Raw genomic sequence first — 25,233 nt, forward strand, 5'->3', positions numbered from 1 at the left:
AATATTGCATGAAAATCCTAATATAAAAGGTGAAATTTGATCAACGTGATGAGGAAGTTCTTCATAAGTGACGAAATATTACATTAAAATATAGATTTCAAAGAGACATTTTTAAAAACGAATGCGTTTATTAACTTGTTGTAAAGATCCTCCACACATGTCGAACACGTGAGTCGTAATTAAAGCGTAATAATCCATTATTAAGACACACAACAATTCCGTCTATTGCGCGACGGTCCCTAAGACGCTCCTCGTGTTTGATCCAAAACATTAATTTTTTTTTTTACTTCTGCTGTCAATCAAACATGAATCTCTGATCAGAAACTTATAAGATGCTTTAAATCAAAAAAGTTTTTCACGAAGAAGAAGAAAAAAACCGACGTCACGAGATGCGTGACTTCCGGGTCCTGTGACTCGTCAGGTGGTGTGAGGGGGGGGAGGGGCAGGGATGGAAGATTGTAGGTCCAGCAGTGAGTCCAGACCTCCTTCATCAGGCCTCGCTGAAGGTTCCTCGTCATGGCCGGGGGTTCGGTGTCCGAGTGCAAGGAGTTCCTGTTCAAGGTGCTGGTGATCGGCGAGCTGGGCGTCGGGAAGACGAGCCTCATCAAGCGCTACGTGCACCAGCTCTTCTCGCAGCACTACCGCGCCACCATCGGCGTGGACTTCGCGCTCAAGGTCCTCAACTGGGACAGCAAGACCCTGGTGCGCCTGCAGCTCTGGGACATCGCAGGTGAGCACTTCGCACCTGCGTGACGTCACACGCTTTCACTTTCACAGCGAGAAGAACCGAGTCCTGCTTAAAAGCGGTGATGAAGTTTGGAACCTCTCCGTAGCCTCTCGTACTCAGTAGCTACGGTGCATTGTGGGGGAACAATGGCTCTTGTGTGTGTGGGGGGTAATTGTGTTACCTTCATTTGACAGTAGTCCTCATAGAACTCAGCCCAGGGCCTGGTGTGGTCCTTAACTCATGACAGTCAGTGAAGATGTTTTATTTTATGTATTTAATTTACTGGATATATTTGAAAGTATTCGAACAAGAAATACTTCCTCGTGTCACTTATAATAATGTAATATTAATGTTTTCATGTTTGGATCATTATTTTCACGTTTGTCTTTTCGTTTCACCTCTTTTTTAAACTTTACTAAACTTTACTTAACTTTTTTAAACTTTACTAAACTTTTTTAAACTTTACTTAACTTTTTTTAAACTTTACTTAACTTTTTTAAAACTTTTATAAACTTATACACTTTTATGAACTTTTTAAAACGTATACACTTTTTAAACTTTTATAAACTTGTACACTTTTATGAACTTTTTAAAACTTATACACTTTTTAAACTTTTAAAACTTATACACTCTTTAAACTTTTATAAACTTATACACTTTAATGAACTTTTTAAAACTTATACACTTTTTAAACTTTCATAAACTTATACACTTTTATGAACTTTTTAAAACGTATACACTTTTTAAAACTTTTATAAACTTATACACTTTTATGAACTTTTTAAAACGTATACACTTTTTAAACTTTTATAAACTTATACACTTTTTAAACTTTCATAAACTTATACACTTTTATGAACTTTTATAAACTTATACACTTTTTAAACTTTCATAAACTTATACACTTTTATGAACTTTCATAAACTTATACACTTTTTAAACTTTTATAAACTTATACACTTTTTAAACTTTCATAAACTTATACACTTTTATGAACTTTTTAAAACTTATACACTTTTTAAACTTTTATAAACTAATACACTTTTATGAACTTTTTAAAACGTATACACTTTTTTAACTTTTATAAACTTATACACTTTTATGAACTTTTTAAAACGTATACACTTTTTAAAACTTTTATAAACTTATACACTTTTATGAACTTTTTAAAACTAATACGCTTTTTAAACTTTCATAAACTTATACACTTTTATGAACTTTTTAAAACGTATACACTTTTTAAACTTTTATAAACTTATACACTTTTATGAACTTTTTAAAACTTATACACTTTTTAAACTTTCATAAACTTATACACTTTTATGAACTTTTTAAAACTTATACACTTTTTAAACTTTTATAAACTTATACACTTTAATGAACTTTTTTAAAACTTATACACTTTTTAAACTTTCATAAACTTATACACTTTTATGAACTTTTTAAAACTTATACACTTTTATGAACTTTCATAAACTTATACACTTTTATAAACTTTTATAAACTTATACACTTTTATGAACTTTTTAAAACTTATACACTTTTATGAACTTTTTAAAACGTATACACTTTTATGAACTTTCATAAACTTATACACTTTTATGAACTTTCATAAACGTATACACTTTTATGAACTTTCATAAACTTATACACTTTTATGAACTTTTTAAAACGTATACACTTTTATGAACTTTTTAAAACGTATACACTTTTATGAACTTTTTAAAACTTATACACTTTTATGAACTTTCATAAACTTATACACTTTTATGAACTTTCATAAACTTATACACTTTTATGAACTTTTTAAAACGTATACACTTTTATGAACTTTTTAAAACGTATACACTTTTATGAACTTTCATAAACTTATACACTTTTATGAACTTTTATAAACTTATACACTTTTATGAACTTTTTAAAACTTATACACTTTTATGAACTTTCATAAACTTATACACTTTTATGAACTTTTATAAACTTATACACTTTTATGAACTTTTTAAAACTTATACACTTTTATGAACTTTCATAAACTTATACACTTTTATGAACTTTCATAAACTTATACACTTTTATGAACTTTTTAAAACTTATACACTTTTATGAACTTTCATAAACTTATACACTTTTATGAACTTTCATAAACTTATACACTTTTATGAACTTTTTAAAACGTATACACTTTTATGAACTTTTTAAAACGTATACACTTTTATGAACTTTCATAAACTTATACACTTTTATGAACTTTTATAAACTTATACACTTTTATGAACTTTTTAAAACTTATACACTTTTATGAACTTTCATAAACTTATACACTTTTATGAACTTTTATAAACTTATACACTTTTATGAACTTTTTAAAACTTATACACTTTTATGAACTTTCATAAACTTATACACTTTTATGAACTTTCATAAACTTATACACTTTTATGAACTTTTTAAAACTTATACACTTTTATGAACTTTCATAAACTTATACACTTTTATGAACTTTCATAAACTTATACACTTTTATGAACTTTCATAAACTTATACACTTTTATGAACTTTTTAAAACTTATACACTTTTATGAACTTTCATAAACTTATACACTTTTATGAACTTTCATAAACTTATACACTTTTATGAACTTTTTAAAACTTATACACTTTTATGAACTTTCATAAACTTATACACTTTTATGAACTTTCATAAACTTATACACTTTTATGAACTTTCATAAACTTATACACTTTTATGAACTTCACATTAACTACAATATAGTGACGTAAAAAACAAACACAAGTGAAATCATCTCAAGTGTGTGAGTCATCGTCAGGTGACGCTCTTTGTTGTGCGTTTCACAGGCGGCTGTGAGGTTGTGTAAGTTGTGTGTTTGGCTTCGACTCAAGATGGTGAAGGAACAAAAACATCGTCCAGGATCGATTCAGTCGTTGTGTAGTTGGTTGTGTAGTTTTTATGTAGTAAAGTTTGTGGACTTTCCGTGAGAAAAGTCTGTCAGAAAATACCGGTTGTTCGTGTCTTTTCCGCTTCATGATCACGTCTGTGTGTAATTGTTGTTGGAATGTAGGTCACGTTGTTGTTCCAGGATCAGTTTTAAATGAGACACTTTATTCATGTGGCTACACAACTGTGTTCATGTGGCTACACAACTGTGTTCATGTAACTACACAACTGTGTTCATGTGGCTACACAACTGTGTTCATGTGGCTACACAACTGTGTTCATGTGGCTACACAACTGTGTTCATGTAACTACACAACTGTTGTTCATGTAGCTACACAACTGTTGTTCATGTGGCTACACAACTGTTGTTCATGTAGCTACACAACTGTGTTCATGTAACTACACAACTGTTGTTCATGTAGCTACACAACTGTGTTCATGTGGCTACACAACTGTGTTCATGTAACTACACAACTGTTGTTCATGTAGCTACACAACTGTTGTTCATGTAGCTACACAACTGTGTTCATGTAACTACACAACTGTGTTCATGTAGCTACACAACTGTGTTCATATGGCTACACAACTGTGTTCATGTGGCTACACAACTGTGTTCATGTGGCTACACAACTGTGTTCATGTGGCTACACAACTGTGTTCATGTAGCTACACAACTGTGTTCATGTAGCTACACAACTGTTGTTCATGTGGCTACACAACTGTGTTCATGTGGCTACACAACTGTGTTCATGTGGCTACACAACTGTGTTCATGTAGCTACACAACTGTGTTCATGTGGCTACACAACTGTGTTCATGTGGCTACACAACTGTGTTCATGTGGCTACACAACTGTGTTCATGTGGCTACACAACTGTGTTCATGTAGCTACACAACTGTGTTCATGTGGCTACACAACTGTGTTCATGTAGCTACACAACTGTTGTTCATGTGGCTACACAACTGTGTTAATTTAGCTACACAACTGTGTTCATGTAGCTACACAACTGAGTTCATGTAGCTACACAACTGTTGTTCATGTAGCTACACAACTGTGTTCATGTAGCTACACAACTGTGTTCATGTGGCTACACAACTGTTGTTCATGTAGCTAAACAACTGTGTTCATGTAGCTACACAACTGTGTTCATGTAGCTACACAACTGTGTTCATGTGGCTACACAACTGTGTTCATGTAGCTACACAACTGTGTTCATGTGGCTACACAACTGTGTTCATGTAGCTACACAACTGTTGTTCATGTAGCTACACAACTGTGTTCATATGGCTACACAACTGTGTTCATGTAGCTACACAACTGTGTTCATATGGCTACACAACTGTGTTCATGTGGCTACACAACTGTGATAATTTAGCTACACAACTGTGTTCATGTAGCTACACAACTGTGTTAATTTAGCTACACAACTGTGTTCCTGTGGCTACACAACTGTGTTCATGTGGCTACACAACTGTGTTCATGTAGCTACACAACTGTTGTTCATGTAGCTACACAACTGTGTTCATGTAGCTACACAACTGTGTTCATGTAGCTACACAACTGTGTTCATGTAGCTACACAACTGTTGTTCATGTGGCTACACAACTGTGTTCATGTGGCTACACAACTGTGTTCATGTAGCTACACAACTGTTGTTCATGTAGCTACACAACTGTTGTTCATGTAGCTACACAACTGTGTTCATGTAGCTACACAACTGTTGTTCATGTAGCTACACAACTGTGTTCATGTGGCTACACAACTGTGTTCATGTGGCTACACAACTGTGTTCATGTAGCTACACAACTGTTGTTAATGTAGCTACGCAACTGTGTTCATGTGGCTACACAACTGTTGTTCATGTAGCTACACAACTGTTGTTCATGTAGCTACACAACTGTTGTTCATGTAGCTACACAACTGTGTTCATGTGGCTACACAACTGTGTTAATTTAGCTACACAACTGTGTTCATGTGGCTACACAACTGTGTTCATGTAGCAACACAACTGTGTTCATGTGGCTACACAACTGTGTTCATGTGGCTACACAACTGTGTTCATGTGGCTACACAACTGTGTTCATGTGGCTACACAACTGTGTTCATGTGGCTACACAACTGTGTTCATGTAGCTACACAACTGTTGTTCATGTGGCTACACAACTGTGTTCATGTAGCTACACAACTGTGTTCATGTAGCTACACAACTGTTGTTCATGTAGCTACACAACTGTTGTTCATGTAGCTACACAACTGTTGTTCATGTAGCTACACAACTGTGTTCATGTAGCTACACAACTGTGTTAATTTAGCTACACAACTGTTGTTCATGTAGCTACACAACTTTGTTCATGTAGCTACACAACTGTGTTAATTTAGCTACACAACTGTATTCATGTAGCTACACAACTGTGTTCATGTAGCTACACAACTGTTGTTAATGTAGCTACACAACTGTTTTTCATGTAGCTACACAACTGTGTTCATGTGGCTACACAACTGTTGTTCATGTGGCTACACAACTGTGTTCATGTAGCTACACAACTGTGTTCATGTAGCTACACAACTGTGTTAATTTAGCTACACAACTGTGTTAATGTAGCTACACAACTGTTGTTCATGTGGCTACACAACTGTGTTCATGTAGCTACACAACTGTGTTCATGTAGCTACACAACTGTTGTTCATGTAGCTACACAACTGTTGTCCATGTAGCTACACAACTGTTGTTCATGTAGCTACACAACTGTGTTCATGTAGCTACACAACTGTGTTAATTTAGCTACACAACTGTTGTTCATGTAGCTACACAACTGTATTTATGTAGCTACACAACTGTGTTCATGTAGCTACACAACTGTTGTTAATGTAGCTACACAACTGTTTTTCATGTAGCTACACAACTGTGTTCATGTAGCTACACAACTGTGTTCATGTAGCTACACAACTGTGTTCATGTAGCTACACAACTGTGTTAATTTAGCTACACAACTGTGTTCATGTGGCTACACAACTGTGTTCATGTAGCTACACAACTGTTGTTCATGTGGCTACACAACTGTGTTCATGTAGCTACACAACTGTGTTCATGTAGCTACACAACTGTTGTTCATGTAGCTACACAACTGTTGTTCATGTAGCTACACAACTGTTGTTCATGTAGCTACACAACTGTGTTCATGTAGCTACACAACTGTGTTAATTTAGCTACACAACTGTTGTTCATGTAGCTACACAACTTTGTTCATGTAGCTACACAACTGTGTTAATTTAGCTACACAACTGTATTCATGTAGCTACACAACTGTGTTCATGTAGCTACACAACTGTTGTTAATGTAGCTACACAACTGTTTTTCATGTAGCTACACAACTGTGTTCATGTGGCTACACAACTGTTGTTCATGTGGCTACACAACTGTGTTCATGTAGCTACACAACTGTGTTCATGTAGCTACACAACTGTGTTAATTTAGCTACACAACTGTGTTAATGTAGCTACACAACTGTTGTTCATGTGGCTACACAACTGTGTTCATGTAGCTACACAACTGTGTTCATGTAGCTACACAACTGTTGTTCATGTAGCTACACAACTGTTGTCCATGTAGCTACACAACTGTTGTTCATGTAGCTACACAACTGTGTTCATGTAGCTACACAACTGTGTTAATTTAGCTACACAACTGTTGTTCATGTAGCTACACAACTGTATTTATGTAGCTACACAACTGTGTTCATGTAGCTACACAACTGTTGTTAATGTAGCTACACAACTGTTTTTCATGTAGCTACACAACTGTGTTCATGTAGCTACACAACTGTGTTCATGTAGCTACACAACTGTGTTCATGTAGCTACACAACTGTTGTTCATGTAGCTACACAACTGTGTTAATTTAGCTACACAACTGTGTTCATGTAGCTACACAACTGTGTTCATGTAGCTACACAACTGTGTTAATTTAGCTACACAACTGTGTTCATGTAGCTACACAACTGTGTTCATGTAGCTACACAACTGTGTTAATTTAGCTACACAACTGTGTTCATGTAGCTCCACAACTGTTGTTCATGTGGCTACACAACTGTGTTCATGTGGCTACACAACTGTGTTCATGTAACTACACAACTGTTGTTCATGTAGCTACACAACTGTGGTAATGTAGCTACACAACTGTGTTCATGTAGCTACACAACTGTGTTCATGTAACTACACAACTGTTGTTCATGTAGCTACACAACTGTGTTAATTTAGCTACACAAATGTGTTGTTCATGTAGCTACACAACTGTGTTCATGTAGCTACACAACTGTGTTAATTTAGCTACACAACTGTGTTCATGTAGCTACACAACTGTGTTAATTTAGCAGGTGATTTCATGTAACAACACCTGAGCAGGTGAGTTCATGTAACAACACCTGAGCAGGTGATTTCATGTAACAACACCTGAGCAGGTGAGTTCATGTAACAACACCTGAGCAGGTGAGTTCATGTAACAACACCTGAGCAGGTGAGTTCATGTAACAACACCTGAGCAGGTGAGTTCATGTAACAACACCTGAGCAGGTGAGTTCACGTAACAACACCTGAGCAGGTGAGTTCACGTAACAACACCTGAGCAGGTGATTTCACGTAACAACACCTGAGCAGGTGAGTTCACGTAACAACACCTGAGCAGGTGAGTTCACGTAACAACACCTGAGCAGGTGAGTTCACGTAACAACACCTGAGCAGGTGAGTTCACGTAACAACACCTGAGCAGGTGATTTCACGTAACAACACCTGAGCAGGTGAGTTCACGTAACAACACCTGAGCAGGTGAGTTCACGTAACAACACCTGAGCAGGTGAGTTCATGTAACAACACCTGAGCAGGTGAGTTCATGTAACAACACCTGAGCAGGTGAGTTCATGTAACAACACCTGAGCAGGTGAGTTCATGTAACAACACCTGAGCAGGTGAGTTCATGTAACAACACCTGAGCAGGTGAGTTCATGTAACAACACCTGAGCAGGTGAGTTCATGTAACAACACCTGAGCAGGTGAGTTCATGTAACAACACCTGAGCAGGTGAGTTCATGTAACAACACCTGAGCAGGTGAGTTCATGTAACAACACCTGAGCAGGTGAGTTCCTTGTAAACATGTGTCGAACGATTATTCTGTCAACGTTGTTTATACAAAAGATTAATTTAACATGTTTGTACTTTGTTCTTTAGTGACATTGAAACTAGTTGAGATCTTTTGATGTTGTTCACTGAGGAACCAGGACTAGATCACTGGTCTGCAGCGGCTACTAGTACTAACTAGTTACTAGTTGAAGGTCATTGTAGCTTCACTAGTGACTCCATGAGAGACGGAGGCAGAAGAACTAATACTTGACACGTCTATTGGGTTCACCTCAGAGAGGTTGACTCTCCTTCAGGTGGGGGGACGGATCCTGACTCAGGTGGGGGGATGGACCCTGACTCAGGTGGGGGGACAGATCTAGCCTCAGGTGGGGGGACGGAGCATGACTCAGGTGGGGGGACGGACCCTGAGCCAGGGGACAGACCCTGACTCAGGTAGGGGGACGGACCCTGACTCAGGTGGGGGGCCGGATCCTGGCTCAGGTGGGGGGACGGACCCTGAGCCAGGGGACGGACCCTGACTCAAGTGGGGGGGCAGACCTTGACTCAGGTTGGGGGACAGATCTAGCCTCAGGTGGGGGGACGTAGCCTGACTCAGGTGGGGGGACGGACCCTGAGCCAGGGGACAGACCCTGACTCAGGTAGGGGGACGGACCCTGACTCAGGTGGGGGGCCGGATCCTGGCTCAGGTGGGGGGACGGACCCTGACTCAAGTGGGGGGGCAGACCTTGACTCGGGTGGGGGGACGGATCCTGACTCCGGTTGGGGGACAGATCTTGACTCAGGTGGGGGAACGGACCCTGACTCAGATGGGGGAACGGACCCTGACTCAGGTGGGGGGGCGGACCCTGACTCAGGTGGGGGGACGTATCCTGAGCCAGGGGACTGACCCTGACTCAGGTGGGGGGACGGATCCTGGATCAGGTGGGGGGTTGGACCCTGACTCAGGTGGGGGGTTGGATCCTGGCTCAGGTGGGGGGGCGGACCCTGACTCAAGTGGGGGGACGGACCCTGACTCAGGTGGGGGGACGTATCCTGAGCCAGGGGACTTCATCGACACATCACTACCATCTAGTGGACTCTGAAGATAATGACACTGTTTCATGAAGCTTCATCGACACATCACTACCATCTAGTGGACTGTGAAGATAATGACACTGTTTCATGAAGCTTCATCGACACATCACTACCATCTAGTGGACTCTGAAGATAATGACACTGTTTCATGAAGCTTCATCGACACATCACTACCATCTAGTGGACTCTGAAGATAATGACACTGTTTCATGAAGCTTCATCGACACATCACTACCATCTAGTGGACTCTGAAGATAATGACACTGTTTCATGAAGCTTCATCGACACATCACTACCATCTAGTGGACCCTGAAGATAATGACACTGTTTCATGAAGCTTCATCAACACATCACTACCATCTAGTGGACTCTGAAGATAATGACACTGTTTCATGAAGCTTCATCGACACATCACTACCATCTAGTGGACTCTGAAGATAATGACACTGTTTCATGAAGCTTCATCAACACATCACTACCATCTAGTGGACTCTGAAGATAATGACACTGTTTCATGAAGCTTCATCGACACATCACTACCATCTAGTGGACTCTGAAGATAATGACACTGTTTCATGAAGCTTCACCAACACATCACTACCATCTAGTGGACTCTGAAGATAATGACACTGTTTCATGAAGCTTCATCGACACATCACTACCATCTAGTGGACTGTGAAGATAATGACACTGTTTCATTAAGCTTCACCGACACATCACTACCATCTAGTGGACTCTGAAGATAATGACACTGTTTCATGAAGCTTCATCAACACATCACTACCATCTAGTGGACTGTGAAGATAATGACACTGTTTCATGAAGCTTCACCGACACATCACTACCATCTAGTGGACTCTTAAAGATAATGACACTGTTTCATGACGCTTCATCGACACATCACTACCATCTAGTGGACTCTGAAGATAATGACACTGTTTCATGAAGCTTCATCGACACATCACTACCATCTAGTGAACTCTGAAGATAATGACATTGTTTCATGAAGCTTCATCGACACATCACTACCATCTAGTGGACTCTGAAGATAATGACACTGTTTCATGAAGCTTCATCGACACATCACTACCATCTAGTGGACTCTGAAGATAATGACACTGTTTCATGAAGCTTCATCGACACATCACTACAATCCGGTCCTCAAGGGTCAGTTGAATCAACACCAGACTGACCATCAACTGATTACACTTCTAAGTGTTCTCTTATCTTACTTTGACTCTGTCTTATCTTAAACACTGGCATCACGACCATGAATCTTCTGTCCTGCAGCCTCGTCAAATAAACGTCTCATCAGTTTGTCGTCAACTCGATCCAACGGCTGAGCCTCGGAGTCCAAACCTATTCTTGCGATGTTAGGTTGTGTTACTGTGCGAAGTGCTCACGCTTGTGCGTTTGCTGTCGCCGCCAACAGGGCCTACACTGTCATTGCTGAGGGAAACGCAGACACAGTAACTTAAGGTTTTAGTTTCTTCGTGGTCCGATGACACTTGTGTTGTTGTTGTCGTCGTCTAAAAGAAGACGCTCTTATTATTGCTGCCGGTCGACGCGCTCGTCAATCAAAGCGTCGTCATGAGAAGCGACAGCTCGGCCGACGGTTCCGCGGCTGCTGTTTATAATCCATGGCTGCGAGCGGCGCCGGCTCGGTACCGTCTGAGCGACTGAGCGCCGGGCCTGACCGTCTGCTCGCCACAGCCGGACGCCACTCCGTCCACGGACCTGTGAGGGTAAATAAACACAAACACAGACGAGCAGCCGAGTGTTCGTCACGGACCCCGAGAACAAGATAAGATAAGGGAGACGTGTTTGACACTGTTTCATGAAGCTTCATCAACACATCACTACCTCATGTGGCTACACAACTGTGTTCATGTGGCTACACAACTGTGTTCATGTGGCTACACAACTGTGTTCATGTGGCTACACAACTGTATTCATGTGTGTTCATGTGGCTACACAACTGTGTTCATGTGGCTACACAACTGTTGTTCATGTAGCTACACAACTGTGTTCATGTGTGTTCATGTGGCTACACAACTGTGTTCATGTGGCTACACAATTGTGTTCATGTGGCTACACAACTGTGTTCATGTGGCTACACAACTGTATTCATGTGTGTTCATGTGGCTACACAACTGTGTTCATGTGGCTACACAACTGTTGTTCATGTAGCTACACAACTGTGTTCATGTAGCTACACAACTGTATTCATGTGTGTTCATGTGGCTACACAACTGTGTTCATGTGGCTACACAATTGTGTTCATGTGGCTACACAACTGTGTTCATGTGGCTACACAACTGTATTCATGTGTGTTCATGTGGCTACACAACTGTGTTCATGTGGCTACACAACTGTGTTCATGTGGCTACACAACTGTGTTCATGTGGCTACACAACTGTTGTTCATGTAGCTACACAACTGTGTTCATGTAGCTACACAACTGTTGTTCATGTAGCTACACAACTGTTGTTCATGTAGCTACAAAACTGTGGTAATGTAGCTACACAACTGTGTTCATGTGGCTACACAACTGTTCATGTAGCTACACAACTGTGGTAATGTAGCTACACAACTGTGTTCATGTGGCTACACAACTGTGTTCATGTAAATAAACACAAACACAGACGAGCAGATGAAACTCGCCGAGTGTTCGTCACGGACCCCGAGAACAAGATAAGATAAGGGAGACGTGTTTGACACTGTTTCATGAAGCTTCATCAACACATCACTACCTCATGTGGCTACACAACTGTGTTCATGTGGCTACACAACTGTGTTCATGTGGCTACACAACTGTGTTCATGTGGCTACACAACTGTTCATGTAGCTACACAACTGTGGTAATGTAGCTACACAACTGTGTTCATGTGGCTACACAACTGTGTTCATGTGGCTACACAACTGTTGTTCATGTAGCTACACAACTGTGTTCATGTAGCTACACAACTGTTGTTCATGTGCCTACACAACTGTGTTCATGTGCCTACACAACTGTGTTCATGTGGCTACACAACTGTGTTCATGTGGCTACACAACTGTGTTCATGTGGCTACACAACTGTGTTCATGGGGCTACACAACTGTGTTCATGTGGCTACACAACTGTTGTTCATGTAGCTACACAACTGTGTTCATGTAGCTACACAACTGTTGTTCATGTGCCTACACAACTGTGTTCATGTGGCTACACAACTGTGTTCATGTGGCTACACAACTGTGTTCATTTAGCTACACAACTGTGTTCATGTGGCTACACAACTGTGTTCATGTGGCTACACAACTGTGTTCATGTGGCTACACAACTGTTGTTCATGTAGCTACACAACTGTGGTAATGTAGCTACACAACTGTGTTCATGTGGCTACACAACTGTGTTCATGTGGCTACACAACTGTGTTAATTTAGCTACACAACTGTGTTCATGTGGCTACACAACTGTGTTCATGTAGCTACACAACTGTGTTCATGTAGCTACACAACTGTGTTCATGTGGCTACACAACTGTGTTCATTTAGCTACACAACTGTGTTCATGTGGCTACACAACTGTGTTCATGTGGCTTCACAACTGTGTTCATTTAGCTACACAACTGTGTTCATTTAGCTACACAACTGTGTTCATTTAGCTACACAACTGTTGTTCATGTGGCTTCACAACTGTGTTCATTTAGCTACACAACTGTGTTCATGTAGCTACACAACTGTGTTAATGTAGCTACACAACTGTGTTCATGTGGCTACACAACTGTGTTCTTGTGGCTACACAACTGTGTTCATTTAGCTACACAACTGTGTTCATGTAGCTACACACCTGTTGTTCATGTAGCTACACAACTGTGTTCATGCGGCTTCACAACTGTGTTCATTTAGCTACACAACTGTGTTCATTTAGCTACACAACTGTGTTCATGTGGCTACACAACTGTGTTCATTTAGCTCCACAACTGTGTTCATGTGGCTACACAACTGTTGTTCATGTGGCTTCACAACTGTGTTCATTTAGCTACACAACTGTTGTTCATGTGGCTTCACAACTGTGTTCATTTAGCTACACAACTGTGTTCATGTGGCTTCACAACTGTGTTCATTTAGCTACACAACTGTGTTCATGTGGCTACACAACTGTTCATGTAGCTACACAACTGTGGTAATGTAGCTACACAACTGTGTTCATGTGGCTACACAACTGTGTTCATTTAACTACACAACTGTTGTTCATGTGGCTACACAACTGTGTTCATTTAGCTACACAACTGTGTTCATGCGGCTACACAACTGTGTTCATTTAGCTACACAACTGTGTTCATGTAGCTCCACAACTGTGTTCATGTGGCTACACAACTGTGTTCATTTAGCTCCACAACTGTGTTCATTTAGCTACACAACTGTGTTCATGTGGCTACACAACTGTGTTCATTTAGCTCCACAACTGTGTTCATTTAGCTACACAACTGTGTTCATGTGGCTACTCAACTGTGTTCATGTGGCTACACAACTGTGTTAATTTAGCTACACAACTGTGGTAATGTAGCTTCACAACTGTGTTCATTTAGCTACACAACTGTTGTTCATGTAGCTACACAACTGTGTTCATTTAGCTCCACAACTGTGTTCATGTAGCTACACAACTGTGTTCATTTAGCTTCACAACTGTTGTTCATGTGGCTTCACAACTGTGTTCATTTAGCTACACAACTGTGTTCATGTGGCTTCACAACTGTGTTCATTTAGCTACACAACTGTGTTCATGTGGCTACACAACTGTTCATGTAGCTACACAACTGTGGTAATGTAGCTACACAACTGTGTTCATGTGGCTTCACAACTGTGTTCATGTGGCTACACAACTGTGTTCATGTGGCTACACAACTGTGTTCATGTGCCTACACAACTGTTGTTTGTGTAGCTACACAACTGTGTTCATGTAGCTACACAATTGGTTCATGTGGCTACACAACTGTGTTCATGTAGCTACACAATCGGTTCATGTGGCTTCACAACTGTGTTCATGTAGCTTCACAACTGTGGTTATGTGGCTACACAACTGTGTTCATGTAGCTACACAACTGTGTTCATGTGGCTACACAACTGTTGTTCATGTAGCTACACAACTGTGTTCATGTGGCTACACAACTGTGTTCATGTGGCTACACAACTGTGTTCATGTGGCTACACAACTGTGTTCATGTGGCTACACAACTGTGTTAATTTAGCTACACAACTGTGTTCATGTGGCTACACAACTACACAACTGTTGTTCATGTAGCTACACAACTGTGTTCATGTAGCTACACAATTGGTTCATGTGGCTACACAACTGTGTTCATGTAGCTACACAACTGTGTTCATGTAGCTACACAACTGTGTTCATTTAGCTACACAACTGTGTTCATGTGGCTACACAACTGTGTTCATGTGGCTACACAACTGTGTTCATGTGCCTACACAACTGTTGTTCGTGTAGCTACACAACTGTGTTCATGTAGCTACACAATTGGTTCATGTGGCTACACAACTGTGTTCATGTAGCTACACAATCGGTTCATGTGGCTTCACAACTGTGTTCATGTAGCTACACAACTGTGTTCATGTGGCTACACAACTGTGTTCATTTAGCTTCACAACTGTGTTCATTTAGCTACACAACTGTGTTCATTTAGCTACACAACTGTGTTCATGTAGCTACACAACTGTGTTCATGTAGCTACACAACTGTGTTCATTTAGCTACACAACTGTGTTCATTTAGCTGCATCATTACTGCCATGTTGCCTCCAACACTAAGGTTGTCCTTTTGAACAAAAGCACCTGGAATGTGCCGTTAAGCGCATTAGCATCAGAAGCTAAGCATGTTCTGCTGGAATGTTCCGATCATGAGCCTCATCATCATCATCATCACCGTAATGACCTTGTTGTCTTCATTATACGCTGCCAGGCGGACGAGTCGACGCTCGCTTTTTATCGTCTCCGGCGTGGACAGTTTCCATGGCAACCGGCGGCGGCGGAGATAACGGTCGCCGAGGCTAGATAACGATGAGACTGTATTTCACACAGAAAGTGCTTTCATCTGTAGTTCGGTGACTACCCAGAATGCCGTGCGCGCCGGCTTAGCCGTTCTTCTTGAGCGAAATGTTCCTCAACGTCTGATGGAAGTTTTTCTTTAGTATGAAAAGAAGTCAGACCAGGGTCACAAGGCGCTTAAACAATCAAAACAATACTCAATAAAGTATATACTTTAAAGATCAAGATAATACTGAGAACAGGAGTTCCAGAAAATCAAGGACATGTTGTTCATCTTATTATACAGTACGTGGAAAATAATGTCAGCAGTAAAAACGACAGACCGACACAACTCTTGTCTTGTGTCGAACTTGTGTTGTGTCTGTAGTTGTTGTTTTCCGATCCTGGAGTCACATGTGTCCTGCTAAAGGTCAAGTGTCGAGGGATCTTCTCGTGTGTGTGTGTGTGTGTGTGTGTGTCTCGTGCTCCCGGGAACACACAACACACACACACACACACACACACACTCACACACACACACACACACACACACACACACACACACACACACACACACACACGGTGATCGATCAAATGCTCGTTCGGTCCTCATCCATCCAGGTGTGTCTTGAAGGCTCGATGAGACTGTGTCGGTATCGACGTGAAGACCTTTCCTTCTTTACTCCTTTCCTTCTTTCCTTCTTTCCTTCTTTCCTTCTTTCCTTCTTTCCTTCTTTCCTTCTTTCATTATTTCATTCTTTCCTTCTTTACTCCTTTCATTCTTTCCTTCTTTCATTCTTACCTTCTTTAATTCTTTTCTTCTTTCCTTCTTTCCTTCTTTACTCCTTTCATTCTTGCCTTCTTTACTCCTTTCATTCTTTCCTTCTTTACTCCTTTCATTCTTTCATTCTTTCCTTCTTTCCTTCTTTACTCCTTTCATTCTTTCATTCTTTCCTTCTTTCCTTCTTTACTCCTTTCATTCTTTCATTCTTTCCTTCTTTCCTTCTTTCCTTCTTTCATTCTTTCCTTCTTTCATTCTTTCATTCTTACCTTCTTTCATTCTTTCCTTCTTTCATTCTTTCATTCTTTCCTTCTTTCCTTCTTTCCTTCTTTCCTTCGTTCCTCCTTTCCTTCTTTCATTATTTCCTTCATTCCTTCTTTCATTCTTTCCTTCTTTCCTTCTTTCATTCTTTCCTTCTTTCCTTCTTTTATTCTTTCCTTCTTTCCTTCTTTCATTCTTTCCTTCTTTCCTTATTTCATTCTTTCCTTCTTTCCTTATTTCATTCTTTCATTCTTTCCTTCTTTCATTCTTTCCTTCTTTCCTTCTTTCCTTCTTTCCTTCTTTTATTCTTTCCTTCTTTCCTTCTTTCATTCTTTCCTTCTTTCATTCTTTTCTTCTTTCGTTTGAACACAGTGAGCAGTGACTTAACTTTAAAATCTCTGGAGCTTAATTTACTGAAACTGGATATTTTCAAACTTTTTCTCTGCTTATGAAGAATTTACAGGGAAGGGATTTAAGGGGCCGTCAAGCAGAAGCACAAAATGGAGACATTGTGGTGCCGTCCCTCCGTCCCTCCGTCCCTCAGTCCCTCCGTCCTTCCATCCCTCCGTCCCTCAGTCTCTCAGTCCCTCCGTCCTTCCGTCCCTCAGTCCCTCAGTCCCTCCGTCCCTCAGTCCCTCCGTCCTTCCGTCCCTCAGTCCCTCAGCCCCTCCGTCCTTCCGTTCTTCTGTCCCTCCATCCCTCCGTCCCTCAGTCCCTCCGTCCTTCCATCCCTCCGTCCCTCAGCCCCTCCGTCCTTCCGTCCCTCAGTCCCTCCATCCCTCAGCCCCTCCGTCCTTCTGTCCCTCAGTCCTTCCATCCCTCCGTCCCTCAGTCCCTCAGCCCCTCCGTCCTTCTGTCCCTCAGTCCTTCCATCCCTCCATCCCTCCGTCCCTCAGTCCCTCTGTCCCTCCGTTCTTCCATCCCTCCGTCCCTCAGCCCCTCCGTCCTTCCATCCCTCAGTCTCTCCGTCCTTCAGTCCCTCCGTCCTTCCATCCCTCAGTCCTTCCATCCCTCAGTCCCTCCGTCCTTCCATCCCTCAGTCCCTCAGTCCTTCCATCCCTCAGTCCTTCCATCCCTCAGTCTTTCCATCCCTCAGTCCCTCCGTCCTTCCATCCCTCAGTCCCTCCGTCCTTCAGTCCCTCAGTCCCTCCGTCCTTCAGTCCTTCCGTCCTTCCATCCCTCAGTCCTTCCATCCCTCCGTCCTTCAGTCCCTCCGTCCTTCCATCCCTCTGTCCTTCAATCCCTCCGTCCCTCCATCCCTCCGTCCTTCAATCCCTCCGTCCTTCCATCCCTCAGTCCCTCTGTCCTTCCATCCCTCAGTCCCTCTGTCCTTCCATCCCTCAGTCCCTCTGTCCTTCCATCCCTCAGTCCCTCTGTCCTTCCATCACTCAGTCCCTCTGTCCTTCCATCCCTCAGTCCCTCTGTCCTTCCATCACTCAGTCCCTCTGTCCTTCCATCACTCAGTCCCTCTGTCCTTCCATCCCTCAGTCCCTCTGTCCTTCCATCACTCAGTCCCTCTGTCCTTCCATCCCTCAGTCCCTCCATCCCTCCGTCCTTCAATCCCTCCGTCCTTCCATCCCTCCGTCCCGCCATCCCTCCATCCCTCCGTCCTTCCATCCCTCCGTCCCTCCATCCCTCCGTCCTTCAATCCCTCCGTCCCTCCATCCCTCCGTCCTTCCATCCCTCCGTCCCTCCATCCCTCCATCCCTCCGTCCTTCAATCCCTCCGTCCCTCCATCCCTCCGTCCCTCCGTCCCTCCATCCCTCCGTCCTTCCATCCCTCCGTCCTTCAATCCCTCCGTCCCTCCATCCCTCCGTCCTTCCATCCCTCCGTCCCTCCATCCTTCCGCCCTTCAATCCCTCCGTCCTTCCATCCCTCCGTCCTTCCATCCCTCCGTCCCTCCATCCCTCCGTCCTTCAATCCCTCAGTCCTTCCATCCTTCAATCCCTCCGTCCCTCCGTCCCTCCGTCCTTCCATCCCTCCGTCCTTCCATCCCTCCGTCCCTCCATCCCTCCGTCCTTCCGTCCCTCTGTCCTTCCATCCCTCCGTCCCTCCATCCCTCCATCCTTCCGTCCACGCCACGTTTGACTGATGAGCCTCCAGATTATTTCCGTCTCCATCTCCTCCACTGTGTCGTGTCCCCGGTGGATTCACCTGAGGTGGCGTCGGCTATAATTAGAGCCTCAATTATGAGCCATTAGCGTCAGGCCTGTGGGCTCCGTGGTGCGTTCAGTGTCTCGCTGACACTCGGCGTCACAGCAGCTTGTTTAAGAAGTGAAACACCGAGAGTTCCTCAATGAAACCAGTGACTCAGACCCGGAGCTACTTTTGTGAACCGTCAACACGTGACGTTTAAATGTCGTTTATAACGTGGTTTAATGATTTAATGAAATGATTTACTTTCATAGACTGTTTTTTAAATGATTACTAATTATTTCAACTGCCCATAAAGAAGTCCTTCATTAGTTTGAGGGAAACATGTATGAAAATTACCTAAACAAACAGAATTAATGTTTATTATTTCATATTTTTTAATGGTTTGAATCTGATGAACAGAATTATATTTATTTTTACATCTTCTATGTGTAACTTACACTTTATAAACATCACTACCATCTAGTGGACTCTGAACAACATGACACTGTTTCATAAAGCTTCATCGACACATCACTACCATCTAGTGGACTCTGAAGATAATGACACTGTTTCATGAAGCTTCATCGACACTTCACTACCATCTAGTGGACTCTGAAAATAATGACACTGTTTCATGAAGCTTCATCAACACATCACTACCATCTAGTGGACTCTGAAGATAATGACACTGTTTCATGAAGCTTCATCAACACATCACTACCATCTAGTGGACTCTGAAGATAATGACACTGTTTCATGAAGCTTCATCGACACATCACTACCATCTAGTGGACTCTGAACAACATGACACTGTTTCATAAAGCTTCATCAACACATCACTACCATCTAGTGGACTCTGAAGATAATGACACTGTTTCATGAAGCTTCATCAACACATCACTACCATCTAGTGGACTCTGAAGATAATGACACTGTTTCATGAAGCTCCATCAACACATCACTACCATCTAGTGGACTCTGAAGATAATGACACTGTTTCATGAAGTTTCATTAACACATCACTACCATCTAGTGGACTCTGAAGATAATGACACTGTTTCATGAAGCTTCATCAACACATCACTACCATCTAGTGGACTCTGAAGATAATGACACTGTTTCATGAAGCTCCATCAACACATTACTACCATCTAGTGGACTCTGAAGATAATGACACTGTTTCATGAAGCTTCATCAACACATCACTACCATCTAGTGGACTCTGAACAACATGACACTGTTTCATGAAGCTTCATCAACACATCACTACCATCTAGTGGACTCTGAAGATAATGACACTGTTTCATGAAGCTTCATCAACACATCACTACCATCTAGTGGACTCCGAAGATAATGACACTGTTTCATGAAGCTTCATCAACACATCACTACCATCTAGTGGACTCTGAAGATAATGACACTGTTTCATGAAGCTCCATCGACACATCACTACCATCTAGTGGACTCTGAAGATAATGACACTGTTTCATGAAGCTTCATGAACACATCACTACCATCTAGAGGACTCTGAAGATAATGACACTGTTTCATGAAGCTTCATCGACACATCACTACCATCTAGTGGACTCTGAAGATAATGACACTGTTTCATGAAGCTTCATCAACACATCACTACCATCTAGTGGACTCTGAAGATAATGACACTGTTTCATGAAGCTTCATCGACACATCACTACCATCTAGTGGACTCTGAACAACATGACACTGTTTCATGAAGCTTCATCAACATATCACTACCATCTAGTGGACTCTGAAGATAATGACACTGTTTCATGAAGTTTCATTAACCAACACTACCATCTAGTGGACTCTGAAGATAATGACACTGTTTCATGAAGCTTCATCAACACATCACTACCATCTAGTGGACTCTGAAGATAATGACACTGTTTCATGAAGCTTCATCAACACATCACTACCATCTAGTGGACTCTGAAGATAATGACACTGTTTCATGAAGCTTCATCAACACATCACTACCATCTAGTGGACTCTGAAGATAATGACACTGTTTCATGAAGCTTCATCGACACATCACCGACCCATCACGAGTAGATACCGACACGATACTCACAATAATACTCGTCTTAAACCTGAACAAATAGATTCTTCATGTCGCAACAAATGATTTTGTTCACACTACAAAAAAAGACATGTTGAGCAGAAAAGAAAAAGGAACCAAAAGAAAGTAAGGAAGTGAAGTAACGTATGACAGGGAATAGAAACCAAGGGAAATAAAAAACATGTTTTATATTGAAGTAGAAAAAAACTCTCAACGGATGATGTTTTATAACACACTCTCCTCTCGGTCCCGGCAGGTCAGGAGCGCTTCGGGAACATGACCCGGGTCTACTACAAGGAGGCGGTCGGTGCGTTCGTGGTGTTCGACGTGACCCGAGGCTCCACCTTCGAAGCCGTGTCCAAGTGGAAGCACGACCTGGACACCAAGGTCAAGCTGGCCAACGGGAACCCCATCCCCTCGGTGCTGCTGGCCAACAAGTGCGACCAGAAGCAGGACGGCACCAACAACACGGCGCTCATGGACAACTTCTGCAAAGAGACCGGATTCCTGGGCTGGTTCGAGACGTCGGCCAAGGTACGAGGAGATAGAAGACACTTGAATCATCTCTTCATGAAGCTTCACCGACCCATCACGAGTAGACACACATGCAGTGGCCTTGACCCAGGGTCAACACAAGGGATACCACAAGCACATTTGTTCATCAAACACAGATGTTTCTTGAAGGAGTCAGTAGATCATCAAACACAGATGTTTCTTGAAGGAGTCAGTAGATCATCAAACACAGATGTTTCTTGAAGGAGTCAGTAGATCATCAAACACAGATGTTTCTTGAAGGAGTCAGTAGATCATCAAACACACATGTTTCTTGAAGGAGTCAGTAGATCATCAAACACACATGTTTCTTGAAGGAGTCAGTAGATCATCAAACACATGTTTCTTGAAGGAGTCAGTAGATCATCAAACACAGATGTTTCTTGAAGGAGTCAGTAGATCATCAAACACACATGTTTCTTGAAGGAGTCAGTAGATCATCAAACACTGATGTTTCTTGAAGGAGTCAGTAGATCATCAAACACAGATGTTTCTTGAAGGAGTCAGTAGATCATCAAACACAGATGTTTCTTGAAGGAGTCAGTAGATCATCAAACACAGATGTTTCTTGAAGGAGTCAGTAGATCATCAAACACAGATGTTTCTTGAAGGAGTCAGTAGATCATCGAACACAGATGTTTCTTGAAGGAGTCAGTAGATCATCAAACACAGATGTTTCTTGAAGGAGTCAGTAGATCATCGAACACAGATGTTTCTTAAAGGAGTCAGTAGATCATCAAACACAGATGTTTCTTAAAGGAGTCAGTAGATCATAAAACACAGATGTTTCTTGAAGGAGTCAGTAGATCATCAAACACAGATGTTTATTGAAGGAGTCAGTAGATCATCAAACACAGATGTTTCTTGAAGGAGTCAGTAGATCATCAAACACAGATGTTTCTTGAAGGAGTCAGTAGATCATCAAACACAGATGTTTCTTGAAGGAGTCAGTAGATCATCAAACACAGATGTTTCTTAAAGGAGTCAGTAGATCATCAAACACAGATGTTTCTTGAAGGAGTCAGTAGATCATCAAACACAGATGTTTCTTGAAGGAGTCAGTAGATCATCAAACACAGATGTTTCTTGAAGGAGTCAGTAGATCATCAAACACAGATGTTTCTTGAAGGAGTCAGTAGATCATCAAACACAGATGTTTCTTGAAGGAGTCAGTAGATCATCAAACACACATGTTTCTTGAAGGAGTCAGTAGATCATCAAACACTGATGTTTCTTGAAGGAGTCAGTAGATCATCAAACACAGATGTTTCTTGAAGGAGTCAGTAGATCATCAAACACAGATGTTTCTTGAAGGAGTCAGTAGATCATCAAACACAGATGTTTCTTGAAGGAGTCAGTAGATCATCAAACACAGATGTTTCTTGAAGGAGTCAGTAGATCATCAAACACAGATGTTTCTTGAAGGAGTCAGTAGATCATCAAACACAGATGTTTCTTGAAGGAGTCAGTAGATCATCAAACACAGATGTTTCTTGAAGGAGTCAGTAGATCATCAAACACAGATGTTTCTTGAAGGAGTCAGTAGATCATCAAACACAGATGTTTCTTGAAGGAGTCAGTAGATCATCAAACACAGATGTTTCTTGAAGGAGTCAGTAGATCATCGAACACAGATGTTTCTTGAAGGAGTCAGTAGATCATCGAACACAGATGTTTCTTGAAGGAGTCAGTAGATCATCAAACACAGATGTTTCTTGAAGGAGTCAGTAGATCATCGAACACAGATGTTTCTTAAAGGAGTCAGTAGATCATCAAACACAGATGTTTCTTAAAGGAGTCAGTAGATCATAAAACACAGATGTTTCTTGAAGGAGTCAGTAGATCATCAAACACAGATGTTTATTGAAGGAGTCAGTAGATCATCAAACACAGAGATGTTTCTTGAAGGAGTCAGTAGATCATCAAACACAGAGATGGTTCCAAAGCTTAGGAGCAACAGTCTGGAAGGATTTCTCTCCTCTGGTCCTGAAGTTCAGGAACCATCAGTAGATTCTGATCCACAGACCTCAGAGCCCGAGCTGGGGTGTAAGTCTGGATCAGATCACTGATGGAAAGGTCTGACCATGAATAGATCTGAAAGTAAGAACCAGAATTTTTATGACGTTTCATGAGGACCTTTGTCTCACCAGGACAACATCAACGTGGACGAGGCGGCCCACTTCCTGGTGGAGAGCATCCTGGCCAACGACAAAGGTCTGCCGTACGAGGAGAGCAACGGCGAGCGGATCAAGCTGGACCAGGAGCCGGTGGCGGCGGAGAGCAAACCCGGCTGCTGCTAACGATGGATGGCGTCCACCTGAAGAGAAGGTTCAGAAGCTCCTTCACGCCCCTGTGGATCCTCTGATGTTCTTCAGTCACTACACAGATCATGTGACCTCAAGGTCACGTGTGGATGAAGATGTGACCTTCTTGTACATACTGAGCTTCACTTGTGGAGAATATGAAGCTCTTTTTTTTTTTGAGAAGAACTTTTTGACAACATCTGTAAAAACAAATAAAAACTTGAAATAATAAATGTGAGATTCGTTGAAGACCTTCAGACCAGGTTCTGTGGAGAGTGAGGTGATGGTTTTTTATCTCCATCTGGTCCTTTTGTGGATGTTTTTTCAAGTGTGTGTCGAACAAATAACCTTCACTTGTGTCTTTCAGAGAAGATTTTATTGTGAATCAAATTCGAAACACAAATTAAATCCAACTTTATGGTTCAATAATATTCAGGTTTTTTCATCATTTAACCACTTAATGTACACAACATGTGTTAATGTCTGCATCATAGTCATAGATTAACTTGTGTGTTTGGTGTGAGTGTGTGTGCGTATGAGTGTGTTCTAGATGATCAAGTGTGTGTGTGTTTGTATGTGTTCAAGTGTGTGTGCGTGTGTGTAAGAGTGTGTGCGTGTGTGAGTGTGTGTGTGTGTGTGTGAGAGTGTGTGACTGTGTGTGCGTGTGTGTGTGTGACTGTGTGTGTGTGTGTGTGAGAGTGTGTGTGACTGTGTGTGGGGGTGTGTGTGTGCATGTGTGTTTGTGAGTGTGTGTGTGTGTGACTGTGCGTGTGTGTGTGGGGGGGGTGTGTGACTGTGTGTGCGTGTGTGTGTGTGACTGTGTGTGTGTGTGAGTGTGTTTGTCTGTGTGCGTGTGTGTGACTGTGTGTTAGTGTGTGTGACTGTGTGAGTGTGTGTGTGTTTGACTGTGTGTGTGCGTGACTGTGTGTGTGAGTCTGTGTGAGTGTGTGTGAGTCTGTGTGAGTGTGTGTGTGTATGTGTGTGACTGTGTGTGTGCGTGACTGTGTGTGTGTGTGTGACTGTGTGTGACTGTGTGTGTGTGTGTGCGTGACTGTGTGTGTGTGAATGTGTGTGACTGTGTGTGTGACTGTGTGTGTGCATGTGTGTTTGTGAGTGTGTGTGTGACTGTGTGTGTGTTCGTGTGTGTATGTGTGTGTGTGTTTGTGCGTGTGTGTGTGTTCGTGTGTGACTGTGTGTGTGTGTGTG

General features: G+C 41.8%; 1 protein-coding gene across 1 annotated transcript; it reads left to right on the forward strand.

Moving 5' to 3' along the window:
- Positions 1 to 447: 447 nt before the first annotated feature.
- Positions 448 to 24,458, forward strand: rab32a (RAB32a, member RAS oncogene family). The gene is made up of 3 exons (XM_087805067.1): positions 448 to 730; positions 21,429 to 21,706; positions 23,875 to 24,458. The coding sequence occupies exons 1-3, from the start codon at positions 517 to 519 to the stop codon at positions 24,022 to 24,024; spliced, it is 642 nt and encodes a 213-aa protein (XP_087661193.1). The 5' UTR covers positions 448 to 516; the 3' UTR covers positions 24,025 to 24,458.
- The last annotated feature ends 775 nt before the right edge of the window (positions 24,459 to 25,233 follow it).

The sequence above is a fragment of the Callionymus lyra genome, chromosome 13 (assembly GCF_982586985.1).
Source record: "Callionymus lyra chromosome 13, fCalLyr1.hap1.1, whole genome shotgun sequence".
Taxonomy (NCBI): Eukaryota; Metazoa; Chordata; class Actinopteri; order Syngnathiformes; family Callionymidae; genus Callionymus; species Callionymus lyra.